The following is a 24,490-nucleotide window of genomic DNA, read 5'->3' as shown; positions in this document are numbered from 1 at the left end:
CTACTTGAAATCAAGATGCAAGAATTACATAGAACTGGTAAGAGGTTGGAATAACATTCTGTATGTTAAAACCAGACATTCTTCACTTAAGTGAACTATCCACACCTTGGGGTCTGAAGAAGAAATTATAAACTTTGGTCATGTTCCACACATGCTCAGATCACTAATAACTGGTAACTTCAGGATACAGAATTTATCTGTGAGGACCTAAACCAGCTTTCTTCTCCTTTTGCATCACTGGGTTAGTAATGAATTAACACAATGAAACTGAAATAAACTTGTATGTTTGGTTCCAACCTCAGTTTACCTGAACAGATATATGACAACAAAGTACCTATAAAAGCAGTGCAAACGTAAAAGTTCAATGACAGGGGAGAAAAAAAATTAAAAAATGGAAAAAACCCAAACCAAACTAAACCAAAAACCAAACAAAGGAAAAACAAACAAAAATAAATAAAAAAACCCCAAACAAAACAAACAAAAAACCCACAAAGGGAAAAATTATAATAAAAAAGCAGTATGAGTTTGCTTAGTGGTTGTTCACTATTTTGCCTTCTGGCAGACGGAAGAAGTTATCTTCTTTGAGTTTAAGATGCTCTGGTAAATCTAGCTGTCTTTTTGCTTCTTCAATGTCTTCTTGAATTGCTGAAATGAGTGCCTCTGCAAAAGATAAGAACAGGCACGCTTAAAAGTTGGTCTGAATTCTGCACACACAATAGGAAGTGAAATAACATGTACCACAGAACACCAGGTAACAGTCTCAGAAGCAGAATATAATTATTACCACGATGTTTGAAAGGCAAAATTTTTTGGGTTTGAAATGGTTGGGTTTTTTTTCCTAAACATACCAGGGTTGCATTTTTCATCATTAGAAGCACTTCTCTCTCCTTGTTCCAGCACACATTTCAGCATTTCTGTTTCAATTCTAACAGACCTGCATTTTTTACAGAAATTAACAGACTAGACTCATGCTTTTACAAAAAAACTGTGATTTAAAAATTATTCCTCAGACAAGTGACAACAATATAGTTTTTTTAGTGTGAAACAATGGAAGATGTGGGAGTATGGTTTGGGGTTTTTTTAATTAAACCAACCTGTACATTTAGCTTATGAAAATATTTTACTGAAATTTCAAAGGTTAACTGATCAATATCTCATTATGGAAAGACAGAGCGAAGACACAGTACTTGCATGAATAAGACAGATCAGAGACTAGTTTGAGGGAGACCTGCAATACTGACCTAAGGAATCAAAGTTTTTTTCCGGTCGAATATATCCTATTATAACTATACTAAGAATTTCTCCATAAAAGTCTTCTTTGAAGGTGTGGATAATGTGTGTTTCCTAAAGGAAGAGAAATAAGTCAACATTTATGATGAACTTTGAGTTTATTTACCCCCAATGTAAAAATGCAGCTAATACCCCTAATTCAAATTCTCCCCAACACATACCAATCACGGGAACATTTAGTTAAGCACATATAATGTAAGAGGAAAAAGCTAGGACTTTTGGCAATGTTAGAAAGGAGAACTGCACTTTGCATGGAATTAAAAAAGAAAAATTATTCACTTAAAGAGTACTCTGATACACCCCCCCCGTCCCCCCCCAAAAAAAATTAAACCCCCCAAAACCCCAAACAAAACCCCCAGATATTATTCTGGGGAAATGCTTCACCACCTCTTGGAGGAAAGATTTCCAGGCAGCAAATCACGAACAGAGATTAATGTTTCATTCAAATAACTATTCAGATCTTTACTGAAGTGGCTTAAGGAAAGCATTTCTAGCTCACATAGGACCAAACATCTTATGCTCAAAACCACACAAATTTCTGTCTCCAATATAGGCCCACACACACTAGATCCAGCAGAGATATTGGACGGAAAGTTCTTCAGTACTTGCTCAGAAAAGTCTGCTGCAAACTGTTAAGTATACGTTTGCAGAAGGGAAGCACATTCCAGAGTATGCTTAGAATCTTGGAAGCACAGATTCATGCCCAAATAAAAGCACTCTAAACCGTCAAAATAGAACTCTGTAAGAATCACGAAAAGCACCAGCACTTGACAGCATGAAAAATACAGCTGCTGCAGTTCAGAATTTTAACTCAACTCCTCCATCCTATTATTATATACCTTTGAATATTTATTCTGTAAATCAAGCCACAGCACATCTCATGTATGGATTCCATCATTTAAAAAAAAGAACTAATACAAAACCATTACAAATTAAGATGCCTCAACATCTGATATGAAAAGCAGGCAGACTGCAGAGCACAATAGGTTAATATGTTCCAGCTCATGCTAGGGCTCCTGTAATCAGTAAATTCAATGCATTGATCAAGCTTATGCTTATTTAGCTACCAGCACTGTAAGCAACCACCATTTCAGAAATACTGTTAAATTTTTATTTGGGAATTATTTAAAAAATGCCAGAATAGAAAGAAAAAAATTACCTTTATTTACATATAGCTGCATTCTCTCTGGCTACTGAATTTTCTTTTCAGCATACAAACATGTGATATAGGTATCAAACACATTTCTAAGAGCAAACAGGATTTCCAGATCTCATTTATGGATCAAATGCTGCTGATCTTATTCAAATTCAACATCTGGTTCATTTATTGCAATAAAATCCCATACAAAGCAAAATTCTTACCACTGATTTCTTAAAATTCTTATAGAAAGGATTCCATCCTATGCTCAATACCATTTTATGCACATCTCCATTTCCAACACAGGCCCATCCATAGTATATACCAGTAGAGATATCAGATGGAAAGCTTTCAACTACTTGTTCAGAAAAGTTAGCTGCAAAAATTTTAGAAAGTGTAAAAAGTGTGAGTGACTTTGTTTAAGTCAAGGACACAACAGAATCTTCATTTATAAGCCAAACTGCCTACATACTATTTACCAGCTTAACACTGATGATGATGATGAGAATGATGCAACATGCCATTTGGCGAAATACAAAACAGCGTCATAAAATTCAGTCACTGTGATAATACCAGAGTTATCACATCTGTTGTGCATACAGTATTTTATAGTTATACACATTCTCTTACATGGCAATAATTAACAAACATGCAATACATCCAGTCAGAATCCATTTTTCTCTTAGGATAGCTATCAAAACTTCAATGTAGTGAAAGATGAAGTAAAAAAAAAGTTTATTCTGCACTATAAAATAGCACCACAGGAGTATTTACTTGCCAATTAAATAATTACTTATGAAATAAAATATGCAGATATAAATGACAGCACGATTTTGTCACCAATCGATTTTCTACATGTTGTCTTTCAGAGGCATCTGTGGATTTCTGGAATTTTCTTTGAAAACTACATATCTAAAGTGAAATAAATTCCCTTCTAACTGAACCTAACATTCTTTCAAAACTACTAATTCTACTTCCCATGTGAGTAGATCTATTCACGTAAGACAAGCTGATTAGAAGAATATACTGTTACTGAGTTTTTGTCAAACCTCACAAGCAGTAACAACTTATGCCACCTGTTCCCTATTACCAATGCACCATTTATACACAATGGAGAGAAAAATGTTAAATTATTGACTAACGTTGTCATAAATCCAGACCTCAAAATTGGTCTTAGAGAGTTTCCTTTCCTGCTAGGAGTGGTGCAACATAACCGTTGACTTCAGTGTCTAAGACAGGCTAAAATTCACTTGAAATACCTATCTGTCTGCGTTTAGGCAACTGAAACAGAGATGAGCCATAGGAAAATCTTTATTTGTACGCCAAGTCCACCTTCCTGTTTTTAAAATCTTCATTATTCCCCATGAACGTTCTTCCCTACAGCTATTACCAATGCCTATTCCCTTTCTTGTTCTTATCTGAGGTTCATGTAAACGGGTATTTTCCAAGCTGCCACACCACAGCACCGTGCACGTGATCACTTACCTACATCCTGTACATCATTATGACTACTAGGCAATTTAAACAAACAAAAAAGAATGAAATAGACTACTTTAAAAGGGGGGAGGGGAGAATAGCACAAAAGAGGCTACAACACTCTTAACTATGTAGAAGAAAAAGAGCCAGAAAAACGCTAATACAGAGCAAGCTACGCCTGTTCACAGAAGGCGCACGCCATGCCAAAGGGGCACTGGTGCGGGACAGCGGGGCGTCTCTCAAGCTCACGGACAAACCGTCGAGCTCCACCCGGCAGAACAATCCGTCACGGCGCCTCTCGCTCGGCTGCCTGGGAAACACAAAGACCCCTCCGCGCCCGACGCCGGCCTCCCCGGCAGGCGCACTGAGGCCGCTACGCGGGACCACGGCAGGGACCCGGTGGGGGCCGCGGCAAGCACCTCGCCGGTGTCCCTCACAGAAGGCATTACTGTCGCCCCGCCGCCCGCCGCTCACCGGTGGGGATGCCCAGCTCCTTGGAGCCCCTGCCGAAGCCCTTCACCACCTCTCCTCGGCAGAAGTACGGCAGGTGCCTCATGGCGGCCGGCAGCGGCCGCTGGTCGGGCACGCAACACCAGCGGGAGCAGCCCGCGGCGCTCAGAGCTACGCTCCACAGAAGCGCTTCGGCCCCCGCGTGGCGCTTACCATCACCTCACTCCAGGCCCTACTAAGAAGAGGGGAGGCGCTATATGGAGCATTCCAGTTTTCAATTGCAACAACTCCCTAACAAGCACCTACCTCCCCTCAAGAATGGACTTGCCCACACCAGAGCGTCCACCCCATAAATGGGGGTGGGGGGAGTAGGAAAGAGAAAAGAGGGGGTGCGCATGCTCAGGCTGCTGCAGAGCTGCGTCGTTGAGGTGTGGTGGCTCTGCTGCGGTCACGGCTGGGAGGTGGAGGTCCGCTGGGGGGAGGGGTGTGGGCCGCTCCCCAGCCTGCTCCGCAGATGGTGTGGCGGCCCTGATGGCGGCCTTGCTTTCTGCCCCCCCATAGCTCCATGTGCAGTGCCTGCGCCCGGCTGCGGCCCTCTAGCACCCCTCCCTGGGTGTGAAACGGGGTCTTTGGCAAACCGTAGTGGCCCGTCCCCCCTTGGCATAGCCCGGCAGGATGCTCTCGGGCAGCACAGAGGGTCGCCGCCCTCCCTCGGGCTGTGGTAGGCGAAGGGGGCTGCCATGTCTCTGGGACAGGCTGCTGCGGGGCCGGGGCTTGCCCCGAGAAGGGAAGCCTGTGTGATGTAGGGCGGGTCAGCCCTTTGGGTGGGCAGCCGAGGGGTGTATCCGGAGGGAAGCAGGCCGCAGTGCTCGGGGTGAGGCGTAGCCGGCTGCTTGCTGGCGGGCTGTCATTCCCTCCTGCTCTTAGGCTTCATTAGACTCCGCTCTCGGGGAACGAGGGGGTCTGGCCAGTCCAGCTTCCGTGCAACAAAAAACAAACAGCGACAGTTACTAAGGGTGCCACATCTTACTCCTCTTATCAGAAAAAGCTGTGTCTTGCACTCTGCGCCGATGCATAGAAATCGTGATCGTTTCTTCCTTGGTAACTTTGCATTTGGCTTTTCTTTCAAAAAAAAAAAAAAAAAAAAAGGTGGAATACTTCAGAGCACAACAGACATTTGGGAAAACTGAGACTAGATTCTTTTGTAACATAATAGGAGCAAACTGCAGTTGCTTGCTTCACAACATTTTTGCTCCTCTATGGTTTGCTGTCATGCTCACATTTCCTTTTCTGTCATTACCTCTGCTAGTGCAGGGATTTCCTTTTTAAAAAACAAAACAAAACAAAACAAAACCCAACCCTAAAACCACCAAGCATAAAAACCAAAATGCTCATCCTGTATTCACTCACAGAAAGGAAATTGAAGGGTAACTCAGCATTTTACTTCCTTCACTTACTGTTTCCAGCTGCTCTTCATGTTGTAGCTGTGTTAATAAATCTCTTTAATGTCTTCAGATGATTAACACTTTCTTTTTCTAAGGCCCTGATCCAGCTCAAATAAATCGAGTTTGCATGAGTTCAAAATAGTATTAGTAAGTGTGAAAAACATCTGTAATCTGTCTGAAGTATAGAGCAGAAAGCCTGACAGCAAACAATCTGCTTGTACCAGTCATATATATATACCATTTGAGTTCTGGGATCTCATTCAGCACTGCTGTGCTGCACATTAACATATTTGCATATGAACACACATCTATGTCTAGAAACACCACCAAAGTCCTTGAGGTGAATTTCCAGTTATTCCTCCTCTTTCTAGCAGAGCAGAGCTGCTAATTTTACTATTTTGATACAAGCTTAAAAAAATGTTCTGGAACTTCCAAGTGTGTTAGAATTTTTTTTTTTTTTTTTTTTTTTTGAGGAAGAGCTGTGTAAACACCGATAACTTGTGTTTATATTTAATTGCATTTTAAGTAAATAACTTCAAAAAATTTGAACTGTCCTGAGGAACTGACTTAGATGTCATACTATAAAATACTGAATGCTACCAGTTCATGAAAGCTATGGGCACAAACTATTTTATACAGGAAGGCCAAAATTATTTTTAAAAGGGATTCTGCCTCAAACTTACCCTCTCCTTTTATCTCTTATCCCAGTACCCCACCACCCTTTTCATGATAGCCTTTAAATTCATTGCTTCAGCAGCTTTGACTGACTTACAGAATCGTATGTGTAGCTGAAGCTGAGCAGCAGTGTTGGTAATATATAAGTAAGAAGGAAAAGCGAAAGAGAAGGATGTTCTAAATGTGCTGCTACCGCATATATTCCACTTTGCTGTCTCTGAGCATGAGCAACGGAGTATAATGTTACAATGTGTTTTTCAGTTGTGCTTCTTAATGGCATGTTTTGGGTATGAAGTCAAAAATCCCATAGTTGTTACACAGTTACTTAACTGACACAGCACTAACAGTTGACAATGTAACCTGCATGGCCCTTAGAATTGTTAGTTTATTTCCCCTGAAGAGGAAGAAACAAAACAAATTATATTTTCCAGAATATGTTTCTTCCTGATAGCAATGAATTATGTATTAAGTTATAAATCGTATTTAAGGAGATATTTTTATTCCCCCCCCCCCCCTTTTTTTTAAAGACTGCATCTTTTCAGAATCAATGTTGATGTTCTTGGGATATCCACAAGATGGCATGTAGTGTCTTCTTTTTCAGCATCTGTAGGTTTGGGCTTGAGGTTTACAATCTTAGTAACAGAAGACCTTGAGAAGTAGTAAGTCAAGGAAGTATTTTTTTTTTAAGTACATGGTTAGGTAATTTCACGAAGGTCTAACTGATGACTTCTATTTCATTCTGTCAAATAGTTGTAATGTTCGTAATTTTTATCAGCCATCATGATGGGTTGGTGTGATCCCAGCTAAAACTTGAGCTGTCCTTGATACCAGGTATCGTATTCTTCTGTTCCTTCTAAAAGTCTCATCAGATTTTAGTGATAAACATGTCTGCTAGCACTGCCAGGCAAGAGAAGAGCGGTTACATAGTTGATACCTGCCCTGAGGAAATTCAGGCACTATTTCAGGTAGGGAAAAACTTCTGTTCCCTGTTTGTGCTACTTTATCTACAGCTATGATGAAAGTGAAAAGTGTTGCAATATTTTTCTGGTATGTATGTATATATATATATATATATATATATATATATATACACACACAGCCAAAGAAACCAGAATAAAGAAAACAGAGCATGTGTTATGTCATGTTTATAGGGCCTGTGCCAGGTTACCTGATTTAATATAACCTTTGTGGACTCATCATACTAATCAGTTTTTAATGCAGTGCAGAACATAGTCTGTTCATCTTGTTCCTTAGTGGAACATACGACTTGTTGTTCCAGAGTTCAAGGATTCTGGGTGAGAGAAACGAGACACAGAGAATTCACTACCAGTTTATTAATACAGGAAAATATAGAGATACTAACAGATACATTAAAGGATTCTTCTGATGTTCTGATCTTACCAACCCCAAAGACCATGATCAAGAAATCAGCTCCGAGAAACATCATCACAGTGCGAGGTGGCAGGCTCAACCTTAGTGGGCATCCCTGTGGAGGAAATGTTGACCTGGGTGGTATGAAATTCTACCTCTCCACATTGCATGAGGCTCAAGTTTTCATACTAACAAAAATGCACACTCATTTTGACCCAGGGGGCCAGCCTATGTTGGAAGAAGGCGGTAGCAATATCTAGAAAGGTTTCCAAGGGTCAGGACTTTTTCAGAGAGTTCTAAAGCTGAACTTTCTGGGGAGAAAACAAAGCTGGACTTTCCGGAGAGCAGCCAAAGCAGGACTCTTTGGGGAGGAGCCAAAGCAGACAAACAGTACTTTTCTATCTTTGTGTGTTTCACCACGGATCATTATCTGTTGTCCCTGACACACTTGTATAACATCATAACCCTATGCCAGAGTCCCTGTCTCCTGCCATCATACTGCAAAAGGTTGCATTCCTAGGAAAGGCATAAAATAAGAGCAGAAATATCCTGTTTCTTCCACATAAAAAATAATCTGCTGGATACTAAGATATTCTAGAGCTGTCCTAACCAAGGTGGAAATGTGTTAATACGCAGCTTGGTGAAAAATTCAGGAGTGACTCAGAGAAAATAGTGCCATGTAGTAAAACTAGTAGCATGTTAACCAGCAGCTTGGAAGTTTCCATTCCCAGTGTGACAAAACTCTCATTGATTCAAGAGTTCAATCTGAGGACACTCTGGCACACCTTACTTTTAGTGGGCTGAAGCCAGGTGATGAAATCAGAGTACAAAGATACATACAAAACACTCTTGCAAGAACGTCTAATAAACACACCTGCTTTGAAAGCAGTCTGAAGTTTTGTTCTATTTGAAAGGACCACTTTCTTCTAAAAGAAATAACTGCATATTAATGTGATGACTACCAAAACTGTGTTAAAGTGAAGCAACAAGTACTGTTGATGTGTACATAATAAGGCATAGCTAATATTATCTACTGAACAGGTTCTGGTTATTATAAAAAATTCTATCAAGTACAGTTGACATGTTACTAAATTTTGTGTGAGAGACAAAGCTTGTCTGATTACTTCAGATATTGCTGAAATATGACATAAGGGTATAGGGCTTGATGGTTTTGAAAGATTCTATCAGCATATTCAGAAATTCCTTGAGCTTATTAATCATGATTTATTTTTCTAGTGCCTTTTCTGAAGCTGAACTGGCTTACTGAAAAATGCACAGCACTGCTTTCAAGCAGCTTACTGGCTTTCACTTGTCTCTGCACAGGACTGTATTGTGCAATGTGCACAAACTTAATGGTTGGTGCTTAAAGTTCTCTAAATTTTAAAACTACTGAAGAATGCAGGGGTTTTTTTTCCTCTTATTTCAAAGAGCCTTTAAATGCATTTTACAGCCCTCTTTATTTGTTCATTTTCAAAAAACAGTCTAATAGGCATCTCAGGTTAAATAACTTTGATCTAACTAGTTCTGATTAGGCTGAATTATAACAATGGCCATCTGAATATCAGGTGTGTATCTCACATACTTTTTCCAGCCACAGCTGACCAGATCAAAATGTTAGTGACCAGTCTGTCACATATGAAAGCAATTAAAGCCTTTGATTTATATTTACAATCTGCTACAGAATGATACAACACAACCTGATTAAGGGTTGGGGGCAATCTTCAGGAGAATCCTGCTGACAAAGGCTTTGGTAACAGAAGTAAAAGTAGTACAGAGCAAGGTATCTCAGGCAGCTTCCATCTTTGGAGATGACTAAATAACATTCTTATAAGTTTGACAGTCGGTGTTCCAAAATACTTTGTATTTCCCAACAGTCAACTCAGATTGCTACCAGGAATCCCACAGTGAAATGTAGAAGAACAAGTCTGGGGATGTCAATGAAGTAGGTTAGGAAATGTTTACTGTATTGTCCTGAGTTGGACAATGCCTTACAGATGAACAGATGTTAGGCAACTTGAAGGTTAGTGTCAAGCTATTTCTGATCAGTATTCCTGCAGAAATGGAATAGAAACGGTAATAATATTTTACAGGAGGTAGTGAGTTGAGATCTCTTAAGAGATCTGCAAACAGTAGGATGTGCAAGGGATTTTTCAGCTTGTTAAATGTAACAAAACCAGAGATAACTTCATTTTAGATTTTGATGAACCTGTGTAATTTCTCTTTCTTATGAGTTGGAAAGCAAAACCAAGAAATTACACACCATAACATTTTCTGACTTAGAACTTAAAATTCATACTTTTCATGGGGAAGAATAGAAGGCAAAGGTGCTAAAAGGTGCTTACAGAAAAGAGCAATCTCACAGAGAGAATAGCCTGTTAGCATAACTTAGGTGGGAATGAAAATGGAGATAAAAACAGATATTTGATGCTTACAATACTTTGCAAGTTTGGAAAAACTTTATAAAAGAAAGCAAGCCAGTTTGTAAAAACTGTTTGTCTTTACTGCAAGAACTGATTTCACAATGACATAGAATAAAAAAACTGTACCAGTGACTGCTGGGCTTTTTCATTGTATTTAGGGTATTTAAAAGTGCTGGGAAGAACAGTGCCCTCACAAACCCACACAAGATATATTCCCCTGTGGTAGATTTGCTCTTTTATGTCCAGGAATACCCTGCATAGGCTGTCTATTCTCTTTATGGAAAGCTGAAGAGGCTTCGTTAATTTTCAAGCTACAAAGGAGAAAGTTTTTTCACCCATGCTGTAGTATCAGAGCAGAAAATGATACTTATTGCCCTGCTGACTGACATTGCAGGGAGGAGGTAATGAAAGAAATGGCTGCAATGTTTGTCTTTGGATGCTAGTTATAATATTTTATATATATTTATAATATATTTATAATATTTTCTTTCCCCAGGCTTGCTGTTACAGCCTTGTTCACACAGTGAGCAATGGCTAAGCAAAAAAGGAAAGATTCTGGTAAAAACTTCTCAGTTGGACCAGATGATCTCTCGAGGTCCCTTCCAACCCTTGGGATTCTGTGATTCTGTGATTGTTCAGAAGAACCTGGAGTTCATAATACTCCTACCATCCCAATATTCGATGTGGGTCCCAAGCACATGCAGGACATGCCTACCTTTATGACAGCACTGCCATATATATAAGGTGATCACTTTCTCATTTAGCAAGCATTTTTTCTGCTGCCCACTGATGAAATAGCCACAATCATTGCTCATGCTTGCCACTGTGTGCTGGTTTTGTCTGGGATAGTTAATTTACTTCATAGTAGCTGATATGGGCTGTGGTTTTTATTTGTGGTGTAAATAGTGCTGATAATACAGAGATGTTTTAGTTACTGTTGAGCACTGCTTACACAGCCTCAAGAGTCTTGCTGGCTTCACAGCCAGGACAGCCAACCCCAACTAACCAGAGGGATATCCCAGACCATGTGGCATCCTGCATGTGGCCCTACTGCAGTACTTAGAGTGGAACTGTTAAATCAAATTCACTTCCTCATGTAACTCCTCTCCGTTTCTTTCAAGTGCAGAATACTTCACCATATTTTCTTTCTCCTTTCTCTTTAGTTTTTTTTTTACTTTTTACTCAGCAGCATGCAATCTATTGTGTTAATACCATTGCAAAAGTGGCAATGCTGCATATGCCAAAGAGCTGTATCTGATAATGTGGAAGATGCCAAATACAGGCCTGCAAATGAAGAAAATGTGTTCTTTGACTCAAGCATGGCATCTAGTTGGTTCTGTCCTTACTTGGGAGTTTGTATTAAATAGCTTTTTGTAACTGGGATATCCACTTTTGCAACACCTATTTGTCTCACTGGATGACACTTGCATGACACTTGCTCTGCCTTTTTCCCTAAATAAGACCTGCTGGTTTCCAGTGAGTTCCTTGGTGGATGATGGAAACAACCACTGGTACTAAATATGGGAAACTAACTCACATGCTATATGTGAGTTCTGACAGAGCTGCTCTTCAAGAGCTGCTGTGGGTCAGTTAGTCTTGTCCTAAGAGTAGCAAGGCTTGTGTGGTCTGAATAATGTAGCTGGTATGTTTGTTGCTAAATTAATAACATTGTGGAAGCACTGTGTGATTCTTTCTCAGTTCTCAGTTAAGCTGCAGCCATCAGAAATTAAGCAATGACTGTTTTGCTCATTGGGATTTATAATTAAAAATCACTTTTTCCTCCACCCTTCCCACCCCCCAAAAAAAACAAAACAAAACAAAACAAACAAACAACCCACAACCGACTAAAAAAATCCACAAAAAAAAAAAAAAAAAACACCAAAAAACCTCTCAGGATTATTTTAGAATGTTTCTTCCTCACTTATTTTTAAAGGGTATCCTGAGCTGCAGAGGTTCAAAACAGTCCACCTAACTCAGTGCTATATTAATATGGAGATGTACTAACCAGTTTTTCTACATTATTAATATCACTACCTCCTGCACGTGGAATGCTCCTTTTGCCCCACACTGTTTACCTTGGCAAAGAAATAACAGTGGAAACCTGTAATTTATGCTGCAAAACAGGTTGAGCAGAAGACTCTATAGGATCTACTTTACCTTACAGAACTAATTAACCCCACAAACTTTTTTTTTTTTTTTCCCCACAGCCATCATCAATGTAGTGTCAGGTTTAATTAAAAAACTCAGGTAGTCCTTTGTTGCGTAAAAAATGAATCAGAGATTAGTACATGCCATCATGAATTTTGGCAACTTTGTTCTTGGACTTGGCAACCAGAACATGCTAACACAGAACAGATATTTTGAGGTATTGCAAAAGATTTACTTGTGTGTGAAAAAGGGCATCATATTTGGGGGTGGTTTGAAGAATCTTCCACTTCCTTCTTTGGCAGAAGGGAAGAAATAGTCTGTTTAGTTTCCAGACTGATGTTTTCTCACACAAGACTAGTGACTTGAGCAGTCATTAACTGTCTGTAGAGGTAAGAAGCTAGCACAAAAGCATCCAAACTCTTTTGTCTGATGTTAGAGAACGTAAAAATAAACATGAGCAAACTTCTTGCTTTAAGAAGAAATCAATCCCTGGAAAAGAATCTTTAAAACATCTATTCTGAGCATTTGCTTTCAGGCTAAATAGCTAATAAATTTTTACTGCATAGAGGGCCTGTTAACTGTAGTTCTTTAGTAGACCTGTAGAATCTAAGTTTCTGAAGCTGTTGCCTTTTGGAGGAACCTAATACCAGCTACCTCAGAAATTCAATATATTCTGAAAAATCTTTCAGAAGAAGGTGTGCAAAAACACATCCCCCACCAAATGCAGTTACTAACCTTTTTCAACCTTTTGGTTTACTGCACTGCTCTATTCCTGGCACCTCATTCTCCAAATAGCCCTTCAATAGGTGACCCATAATCAGCTAAAAGGTCACATTTAGAATCAAAGAAGCAAACAAGCAAACAGTCTGACAATGCTCATAGATAAGGCACAAATCTGATTTCATGGGCTGGTTGGTATCACTGTACCTGGTTTCATTCCAGTAATACATAAGCCATGACCTTGTTCATTACCACATTCAGCTGAGACTTTGCATACATAAGGTTCATACTCGCAGTTTGTGGCCTCACCCAATTCAGCGTGAGCACTCCCTTGCACAAGTTTTTCTTCGTGAGAACAACATTTGGTATCTTCCATTCAGTCTCACTGCAGCCAGGTGGAAAATGCACACAGCTGAACCTTGCAGTTCAAGGAAGATCAGTACCTCTGTTGTTCTGACCTTTCTGTGTAGGAATTTCATCAACTTCTCCATCTCCATTTATTGTAGCTTTCTTACAGGGTTTTTCCAAGGGCACAGATTAGTGAATTAATAGAGAAAAGGCTAACAAAAGACAATTGTTTACCTAAAAAGGAAAAAACAAACTTGCCAATGAATATCCTTAACACCTTGATCTGATAGTTGTTTAAACATCAAGCCAAATTCTGATTTCAGATACCTCAGTTTAAATACTCAGTACATTTCTTTAAAGTAAATTGAATTATAATGGTTTAAATAAAAATAAATTGCAGGAGAACCTCAGTCTATACTTTACTTCTTCACAGTGTAATTAAACTCCATCAGTTTACCTGTGTTTGCTAGTTGTCCATGTATATGTTTGCCAGTAATATGGATTATAGTAAATTCTAAATTAGTAAAAAAGTCAGTTATTCAGAAATTTAAAATTTAAGATGATTATATCCTGTACTTTATTTTGCATTATATACATATAATGGTTTTAATTCAATCAACTTTAAGTCCTGAACCAGTCTCCAAAGAGACATGTCTAATACATTAAAGGCTCTCTAATGTGTTCCTTCTTCATTAGCAGAGCCTCAGTATATTCAACATTAGCTGAATATGGGTAACATCTACCACTTCATCTTGCACCTCTTCACAAGCAGAATGTGCAATGTGAAGATTTGCTGTGGTACGAATGAAGATTTATTTTTTTTTTTCTTCTTGACTTTGCTTTCAATATAGCTATTGTAATGCATGTATAGCACAAAGAAGAAGCAGGAGGAAAATTGTGTTCTTTAATTCAGAAAATACAGAAAAATCTATACAGGTGTTCTATCTTGATTTTTGCACAGCTTCAAGCTGCATTAGTAGAAAGGCTTCTTTGTATTTGCTTAAGTACAGTTTTTCCCAGTGAGATAACCTCTCTTTGTTTCTCGTTCCTTTTCTGGCTTGGTCCTAGAAAATAACAGCCTACAGGTTTTCTCACACAATAGCTTTTCCACTTCAGATTATTTAAAGAACAGTGATTTTCTTGAGTGATTTCCTCCGCTGTATCAATTTGTATTGCTACAGCTTGTTGCTGTTAGAATAAAGATTTTTAGCATCAAACTTGCTTATGATCTTCATGTTCCTTACACTGGACAACTTGTGGAAGAAAATGCTGTCTCAGATTATTGGACGATTTCTCAGTAAATTAAAACTATGTCCACTGATTTCCAGTGCTGGTTTAAACCCTTTTCAGTGAACACCATCCTAAGGTACAGAGAGCAGCCAACTGACAGAAAAATAATATTAAGAGTAGATAGAAGATCAAATAGATGGATTAAATCGTACAATCATAGAATAGTTAGGGTTGGAAAGGACCTTAAGATCATCAGGTTCCAACCCCCCTGCCATGGGCAGTGACACCTCGCTCTAAACCATATCACCCAAGGCCTCGTCCAACCTGGCCTTGAACACTGCAAGGGATGGAGCATTCACAACCTCCTTGGGCAACCTATTCCAGTGCCTCACCACCCTAACAGGAAAGAATTTCCTCCTTATATTCAATCTAAACTTCCCCTGTTTAAGTTTTAACCCATTACCCCTTGTACTATCACTACAGTCTCTAATGAAGAGTCCATCCCCAGCATCCCTATAGGCCACTTCAGATACTGAAAGGCTGCTATGAGGTCTCCACGCAGCCTTCTCTTCTGCAGGCTGAACAGTCCCAACTTTCTCAGCCTGTCTTCATACGGGAGGTGCTCCAGTCCCCTGATCATTCTCGTCGCCCTCCTCTGGACTTGTTCCAACAGATCCATGTCCTTTTTATGTTGAGGACACCAGAACTGTACACAGTACTCCAAGCGAGGTCTCATGAGAGCAGAATAAAGGGGCAGGATCACCTCCTTCGACCTGCTGGTCACGCTGCTTTTGATGCACCCAGGATATGGTTGGCTTTCTGGGCTGCAAGCGCACACTGAAGCCGGCTCATGTTCATTTTCTCATCGACCAGCACCCCCAAGTCCTTCTCCGCAGGGCTGCTCTGAATCTCTTCTCTGCCCAACCTGTAGCTGTGCCTGGGATTGCTCTGACCCAGGTGTAGGACCTTGCACTTGTCATGGTTAAACTTCATGAGGTTAGCATCAGCCCACCTCACAAGCATGTCAAGGTCCCTCTGGTTGGCATTCCCTCCCTCCAGTGTTATCAACTGAACCACACAGCTTGGTGTCATCAGCAAACTTGCTGAGGGTGCACTCAATCCCACTCTCCATGTCAACGACGAAGATGTTGGACAAGACCGGTCCCAACACCGATCCCTGAGGGACACCACTCGTTACAGGTCTCCAGCTGGACATCGAGCCATTGACCACAACTCTTTGTGTGCAGCCATCCAGCCAGTCCTTTATCCACTGAGTGGTCCATTCATCAAATTGATGTCTCTCCAATTTAGAGACAAATATGTCGTGTGGGACAGTGTCAAACGCTTTACACAAATCCAGGTAGATGACATCAACTGCTCTACCCCTGTCCATCAGTTCTGTAGCCCCATCACAGAAGGCCACCAAATGGGTCAGGCAGGATTTCCCTTTAGTGAAGCCATGCTGGCTGTCACCAAGCACCTTGTTGTTTTTCATGTGCCTTAGCATGCCTTCCAGGAGAATCTCCTCCAAAAATGAAGATATCCAAAATGAAGATATCTGAGCCAAGAAGCCTTTGTGCAGGACAGTGAGTCTTTCTGATGCTGCAGTTTAAATCTTCATGTATGGATTTTGAAGGAAATTTGTTTTTCTTCCAGGGTGGTAACAATCCTACTTCCTAGCAGAGCTACAGAAATTACTTTAAGGCATGCGCCAGCAAGCCAGGACACAAAAACCATGTCAGAATATGTATTTATAATAGTTTTCTCTACTGAACCTTTTTACATTATAGTTCAAATATCTAAACTTGTGTTTAAGATCAGTCAGGATTGTTTGTATCTTTATGTACTTAGGTATTTATTTTTACAGATATCTTCCTTATATAGAGTTGTTTCACTGTTTCAAGAGGTTACCAGTGGTGTAAGATAACTCTGGAATTCTCTCAAGGCAAAAGGGGAAAAAGGTGTGGTGTTTCATTCTTCTAAGGACTGAAAACCTTTTAAGAGAACAGAGCTGCTCTTGACCGCTTACTACTGAGAGCAAGAAATTAAACCCTTTCTTTCTTGCAAGCTTCTTACTTGTAACTCATCATCAAGACGCAAATGCTTCCTGCTTTTTTGGTTGGTTGGTTGTTTTTATATTTACCTCTGCCACAAAACACCTAGCACAGGTGGTGTGAACACCACATGATAAGACTGGGCTTAGGAAAAGAAAGACCAATAGAAAAGATTGCAAAGAGATCCTGAAGGAATTTTGTCCCTCAGGAAGGCTCAACAGAGCTGCTGAAAACAAACACAAGAAGAAAGTGGTTTTGTTCTGGGTATTAGAGATTCCTTTAATAACTGACACAGAAGTGAAACTATATGTTTGTCAGACTGTATAAACACTTGGAAATATACAGATTACAATTCCCTTAGGGAATGGAGCACTTAGGTCCAGTAATGGAAAATATCAGAAAGTTACTAAGAAAGGCACTTAGAAGGGTGGTAAGTATTCTTGACCTAGAAAGTATGAAGGTTAAAAGGGATCAGGTATGGAAAGGAAACTTATGAAGTTCTTACAAGAGACCTCAGTTTTATAAGCAGTCCTAAAGTGTTAGGGAACCCCTGGTCAGCATCTATCCATGACAGACATGAGACACTCAAACCTAAACAAAATGTTTGCATATAACCCATACTTAAACTTAGAATAAAAGAAAAAGAAAAAAAAAATAAAGAATGACAAATTGCAGAATGTAAATTGACTAGGCTGTAATTAGGACCCCACATTTAACTCCCAGGGCAGAACAATAATAGACTACATGACCAAACCACTACCTCTTGGGAACACAAACAAGACAGATTTGGAAACTTAAGTCTGGGGGAAAAAAAAAAAAAAAAGTCAATAGGAGGGGTCTGGAAAGGGTACAGTAAAAGGCTATATAAAGTGTACAAAAACATACATGTTGTAGTGGTATCCATCATTTTGATGAAACTGCTACATTTCCAAGAGCTTAAGCCACCAGCAAAAGCCTCTAGACAAAGATGAAATTCCTAATAAAAATGAAAGTATACTCTTACTCTATGGTACACTTGTAGTTGTTCTAGGAACTGTTCAATAGTCAGCTGTACCTACTAATATGAATAAACGTGTTGTGGTTTATGGTAATGTGCATATGATTATGTGAGGTCTAGTTTACAGTAAAGTCACAAACAGGAAATAATTAGATCATACACCAAGGGAGAATTCTTATAATAGATTCATGTGTACTAAATATACAAGTTAAGGGTAATTTTGTGTTACAGGAATTATGCAGCCACCACCTAGTCCATGTTAGCAATTATGTGAATGCCACCTCAGCAGGGCTTGGCCTTAAGTTCCTCCTCAAAGAAGACAAGTCAGCAATCTGCTAGGTAAATAAGTGGTTTATTTATCCAACATGCAGAGCAGCTCAAGCTGGGTGCCTCAAAGGAGGAACTCTATTGCAGACCATGCATCCCAATTATACCCTTACAGATAGATTTCCTGGCATATACCACCCGTTACTCAATGCCCATGTCCAATCACTCAATTCTGGTCAGTAGTGTCTTGATTTCTTACTATTTTTCTTGGTTTCTGGGCTGGTCTTCTTCTGAAGTTAGCACATTTTCTCAGAATTGTTTCCTTGGTCTTTATGTTCTTAATTCTGCTTGTTTCTGCAGGTTTCAAGGTTTCAGCTATTCTTGTGCTTGCAATGTTAGCCTTATCCAAAAGTTTATCCTTGGACAGTTTTTCTGGCGTAAGGCTTCAAGTACTGCAGTTTCAAGTGCTAAGCAAAGCTATTAATCCTAACAATTCCCAACACTTGGAAATACACAGATTACAATTCCCTTAGGGAATGGAGCATCTAGTCTAGCAATGGAAAATATCAGTCTGTAAATGTTATTCGTAGCTGACATAAAAGAAAATAACTCCCATGGGAGCTCTGGAAAATGCATGTGTTCAGATCTCATACTTCTGCAGTTTCTCAGCAATCACATATAGGGTACTTCTATGGAGGTGTTGTACAGGGAGACTGGCTGCCCAGAGGGATAGAGCAGGACATTCTGTTTCCAGCAGAGCAAATTTTCATTAAAAATAGCTTACTGCTTGAAAAATCTTCAGCTGATCCCAGTTAACAGAGCAACCCGGCTATAAAAAAGGAACCCACAATAACAGATAATGTACAGTGAAAATTTAACTGGAAAAAAATCAGAAATAGCAAAAGTACTGCCCATTTTACAGAAATCAGACAAAATGTCATAAAGAATCTAATGTGGGGAAATTGTGAGTAGATGTTGAAAGCTTGATGTGATAAAGAAGGAACAAAGTAAAGACAAGAGATGAATGCTGTACATACAAGTAACACCTAAAGCAACTTTAGGTTCATGGTTCTAAGATGGCATTAATTTGTTTGGATATGCTGCAAAAAACAGTTGATACTGAATTCTTTTTAACCTTTATCTACACATAGCAATACCAGACAATATAGCATGAAATCATACTAGCTAGATATGTTATACCAACAAAATGCAAATAGGCTAAGCACCAGACTACCAGTTTATGAAGCAGCTAATGGCAGTTAATGGCAAAATATTGTAATTGTAAAAATATCATAACTAAATCAGAGATGCTGCTCATGTGACATAACATCACATGAGTTTAACCATTTTTAATGGAAATAGATGTTTATGCAGCAAAACATGAATACTACAGACTACAAAGCAGATTCTTGTAGAATTATTCCTCACAGCTTGTATTGGGTTTGCATGACAAGATTTTGGCAGCTGGGGCTACAGGTGTGGCTTCTTGCGAGGAAATGCCAGAAGCTTCCTCCATGTGCAACAGTGCCAATGCCAGACAACTCCAAGATGGACACACTGCTGGCCAAGGCTGAGCCCATGAGTGCCATCAATGACAGTAGTGGCTCTGAGACAGCATATTTAACAAGGGGGAAAAGTTGCTGCACAGCAGCAACACTCCCAATTGCAGTGGGAGGGAGAGGAGTAAGAATGTGTGACAGAAACAGCTCTGCAGACACCAAGGTCAGTGAAAAAGGAAGGGGAGGAGGTGTTCCATGCACAGGAACAGAGATTCCCCTGCAACCCATGGTTAAACCTGTGGTGAAGCCCATGGTGAGGCAGACCGTGCCTCTGCAACCCTTGGAGGTCCATGGGGCAGATACTTACCTGCAGCCCATGGAGGACCTCACACTGGAGCAGGAAGATTCCTTAAGGATGCTGCGACCCCATGGACTGCTGGGGCAGGCTCCTGGCAGGACCTGTGGATCCACAGAGAAAGGAGCCCACACTGGAGTAGGTTTGCTGGCAGGACTTATGACCTGATGAGGGACCCAGTCTGGAGCAGGGGAAGAGTGTAAGGAGTCCCCCCTGAGGAGGAAGGAACAGCAGAAATGTGATAAACTGACTGCAACCCGCATTCCCTGTCCCCTTGCCCTGCTGGGGAAAGAAGGTAGAGAAAATTGGGAGTAGAGCCTGGGAAGAAGGGATGGGTTGGGGGAAGGTATTATTTCTCTTTAGGCTACTCTGATTTGACTGGTAATAAATTCATTTCCCTGAGTCGGTCTGTTTTGCCTGTGATGGCAATTTGTGAATGATCTCTCCCTGACCTTAGCTTTTTGTTACGTTTTTCTCTCCCCTGTCCAGCTGAGGAGGGCAGCTTTGGTGGGCACTTGGCGTCCAGCCAGGGTCAACCTACCACACAGCTGTAACAACAGACTGTGTTCAACAAAGGGAGGAAGGAGAAATGAAACAAACTTAAGTGGAAATCTGGGCTATGAAATAGAGAATAGGTGATGGGAAGTCAAAGGAAGGGCTTGAGCAGAACATTGCAGATACAGAGCCTGCAATCCTGCCTGAAGCCTGCATGTAAAGCAGGCTGTGAGATTAGGCCCTGAAATTCATGAAGTATTTCATAAGTGAAGAGGAGAAGTGAAACCAACCCAAACATTAGTCCAGAATTCCTTGTGTATACATACTCATCTGTGTTTGCAGATATATATGTATTTATATTTATATACATAATAATGGCATTGCTTTATTTTACTTTGGAAGAGGGGGCTGTCTAAGACAATTGATACTTTTCATAGATAAAATTTGGAAAAGTTTTAAAGGTTGAAGTTTGTCTAATTTGTTAGTGTCTTAAGAGGAATTTGATTCTTCTTATGGTTGAGGGCAGGGGAGAAGGGGGGAGGCAACACACACACCTGCTTCTGTAAGAAGAGGACAGGGGATGCCTCATGCTGGACACAGCTGCTTCCAGGTGGCTCCAAGATGAACCCAATTCTGGCAAAAGCTGAGCTCATCAGTGACACTTGTGGCACCTCTTAGATAACATGTTTAAGAAACAATAAAATATGATGCATGGCACTTGTGAGAGAGAGGAGTGAGAAAAACGTAGGGGAAGCAGCCCTGCAGAAACACCAAGGTCAGTGAAGAAAGAGGGGGAGAAAGTGCTCCAGGTGTGAACAGGATACAATGGCAGGGAGGAGCTGTTATGGACTGAACACAACCTTCAGTCCTCATCCACCTCTACCACTCACAGGCAAAGAGGTAAAAGAGTCAGAAATTAAGGAATGAAACTGCCCTTGGGAAGAAGTCAGAAGGTTTAGGGGGAAAGAAGTTTTAGTTTTATCCTTGTTTCTCACCATTCCACTCTATTTTTAATTGGCAGTTAAGTCTGTTCTGACCATGATAGCAACTGGTAAGCAATCTCTCTGTCTTTGCTCAGATCCGTGAGCTTTTCCATCTTGTCTTCTCCCTGAACCCTGTTGAGGAGGCAAAGAGATCTCTGGGTAGGCAACTAGCAGCAAGCCAAAGTCAAACCCATCACAGTGGCACGAGAAGTTCTCAATTTCCCAGTGTACATTTTACAGCCAATTTTGGCAACTCATGCCTGCAATCTGCTCCACTCTTATTTTTGATTCTGTAATTACAACTAACTGCCAGCATCTTGAAGGAAGTTTGCCACAGGTGGTATAGATCATGCAGTACTGACATGGTTTATTCATATTAAACTTATTTTAAACTTATCTGAAGAATTTGCCTCTCAAAAACTACAACAGTTTTGTTTAAACACAAAACTGGTACAATGAAAGAGTACTTCTAGTGTTCATTACACATATCCTGAGGAAGAAAATATGACTCTCCTTTGTTAACTTCGGGCATAAGCCATGGTCATCTCCACAAATGAATACTCACCCATATCAGAAAATACTTTGTTCCAAAAAGGAATATGCTATAGTGGGTTTCAGATATATTTTCTTAGAGAGAGGTGTCTTCCTTCTGTCAGACGACATTTTGCGCTAAAGTGGTTTTTGAAGCTGTGGTCATCTTCTTCAGGCCTGTTTTTCTTTCCACACACAGTGTTTGCATTTCTGACTCTCCCCGTCTGATTTATGCCAAGGCTCAGCTTTCAAGAGTTCACCTGCAAATTGAAGGTTAGAATTATTTTTTCCCTACTCAGGCAGAAAGCAAGCAATGGGGAATCTGGGCAAGAACACCGAGTTTCATAAATTTTACAACAAAGGGAAATGTTACTAGAGATGTTTACAGAAAAGATAATACATGCATTGTAGGAACTCTTTCCTTGGAGAAAGATAGTGTAGAAAAGTCACTGTCTCCATATTAAGAAAACTTCAAGCGCTAGCAGAATTCAAAGTCTGATTAGGATCCTTTGTTTACCTCAGGTTAGGTATTAGCATGTAGCATCTTCCCAATGTTAGATCTGAACTATCTCGAGAAACAAATATTGGGGTTACACTTACTAGACACAAAAACCCAGACAAGTGATCTTTTGAAAAGTTTAGCAGAAAAGCTGTTAACAGTACAATATGCTAAATCACTATCTGGCTTTTCATAAAAAGAAAACTTTTACTGCCTTAAACCAGTAAAACTGAGAAGATATAGAATGATCAGTAAGCCTTAGGTTTAAAAACCTCTTTGAAGCTTAAACTTTTGACAGAGCATAAAAGTATGAAGGTCTTTTATAATGTTTATATTCTTTATGTTCTTCCAGAAATAGCCTAAAAGCCTGGAGGCAGCTGTCAAATGACAAAAGAGATACTAGTGTCAATTTAGAGCAAGCATACCTATGAGACAGATGTCCTCCTAGTGAAAATATATTTAAGCTGTAAATGTAACTTAGTTCTCCTGCACCATAACTATGTATGTTTACCTATGCACAGAAAACTGTTCTTGAAACTTTCTCAGTTATGTTTTCTCTGTATCTTGTTCTCACTGGATTGTTGGCCTTATCGCAAGTATCAAATATTCATGTACCAATTTCATGCAAACCAGTCAAGATTTACAACAAAATCAATTACGCAATTTTAATTTCTCATATCTGTGACTTGCTTTCTGTTCACTTTTGTCTGTATCTTATCTCCAAGTTCCACTTATTACATTTATTTAATTCCTGTATTAGTACTTCCAAAATTCTTGACATCTCTTTTTTTCTTTTTTACTTTGTTTCAGAGTGCCATACAGTCATATCTCTCACTGGTCTACCACATAGCAGGAAGGGCAGCCTGTGGACCCTGGTGTCTTCATATTCCAGCCTCAAGGTTAGAAGAGCAAAACCCAGGTGCAAACCCGTTTAATTCATTTTCTTTCAGGATCAGTTGACAAAAAACCATGAAAGGAACCATAACTCAAACACAATCCTTGAAATGTCACAAAGCTGCAAAAAACAATGTGTCTTTGCCAGCATGGTCAGTCAAAGATCATGACGTCTCTCATCAATCTACGAAGAACTTAGCTTTCTACTTGTTAAAAAGATAGAGAACAACAGACTTCTGAACTTCAGCTATCTACCCAAAATAACTACTTTCAGTAATGACTTTAATTCCCCCCCCCCCCCCTTCTTTATTTTCTTCTCCATGGGAAGTGGTTATTAGACCATACCTTCTGTTACTGCAGCAATACACATCAAAACTCTGGTACTTTGTTTGTTTTGATCCAACACACTTCTTTGCATCTGTAGCTGTGTAAGTAATTAAGGCAGGGAGGAATGAAAAACAGTGAAAGAGCACTTGCTGTTGAGCTCTACTGTTACTGCTTCTCATGCTGCAATGTCAATACTGTTATGCCTTCCAGATGGTTTAGCAAGACAACAAACACTTAAATCCATGCTACCTGTGACTTGCTGTTCTAATTTACATGCAAGACAAACACAGTCATTGGCTGCAATTGGGAAAAACAAATGATAAATCTTGCTCCCCATTCCCAAATTTCTCACTCCTGTTGAAAACTTATGCTACCAATCTCTACAGGGTTTACAGAGGAAAGGCCTTTTTAGTACAGTGCTCCATGCTATGGCTCAGGCCTATAAAAGACACACTAGAAAGATCCCTCTTTTCTCCCCATCTGTTAGCATGTAGTAACAAGCTACTTCTCTACCTACTGATAAGGTCCATCTACAATGAAAACCTTCTTGATAAAATGACAATGTGGATTTAAGGTCTCACAGTCCATTCCCAAACTAACCTGTCTGATCCAAGTGCTGACATGCAGAGGCAACTCTTGGCAGTGTCACCCAGTGACAGTCTTGAAACCAGATCTTCTCATTTTCTTCTCAGCTTTCAGACCCTTGATCAAGCTTTACTGTGCAGACGCATAAAACTCCAGTGGGAGCTTCACAACTGGAATGATGGAAAGGACAACTCTACGCCCTCTCAGCTTTCCCACCCACTGACCCATTTCAAACACATTTGTCTGCAGAAGGCGGGTTTCTGGGGGCCCGGCAGTGCCGGGGAGAGGTTGCA

The 24,490-nt window shown here is 40.1% G+C and overlaps 1 protein-coding gene and 1 long non-coding RNA gene across 2 annotated transcripts; both read right to left on the bottom strand.

The window, feature by feature from the left end:
* Positions 1-468: 468 nt before the first annotated feature.
* RFK (riboflavin kinase) lies at positions 469-4,675 on the bottom strand. Its single transcript, XM_061364268.1, has 4 exons — positions 4,379-4,675; positions 2,653-2,804; positions 1,242-1,344; positions 469-660 (listed from the first exon to the last, which is right to left on the bottom strand). Exons 1-4 carry the CDS (start codon positions 4,458-4,460, stop codon positions 530-532), a joined length of 468 nt encoding a protein of 155 aa, XP_061220252.1. The 5' UTR covers positions 4,461-4,675; the 3' UTR covers positions 469-529.
* Positions 4,676-12,990: 8,315 nt separating this feature from the next.
* Positions 12,991-24,311, bottom strand: LOC133218138 (uncharacterized). The gene is made up of 4 exons (XR_009727064.1): positions 24,213-24,311; positions 21,927-22,152; positions 21,374-21,493; positions 12,991-13,551 (listed from the first exon to the last, which is right to left on the bottom strand). It is a non-coding gene; the product is annotated as an uncharacterized LOC133218138 (long non-coding RNA).
* Between the last annotated feature and the right edge of the window lie 179 nt (positions 24,312-24,490).

Source organism: Neopsephotus bourkii, unplaced genomic scaffold (genome assembly GCF_033783945.1).
Source record: "Neopsephotus bourkii isolate Nb327-2 ecotype Australia unplaced genomic scaffold, CSIRO-AGI_Nbou_v1 NB_1197, whole genome shotgun sequence".
Lineage (NCBI taxonomy): Eukaryota > Metazoa > Chordata > Aves > Psittaciformes > Psittacidae > Neopsephotus > Neopsephotus bourkii.
This window is presented reverse-complemented; position numbering and strand designations above follow the sequence as displayed.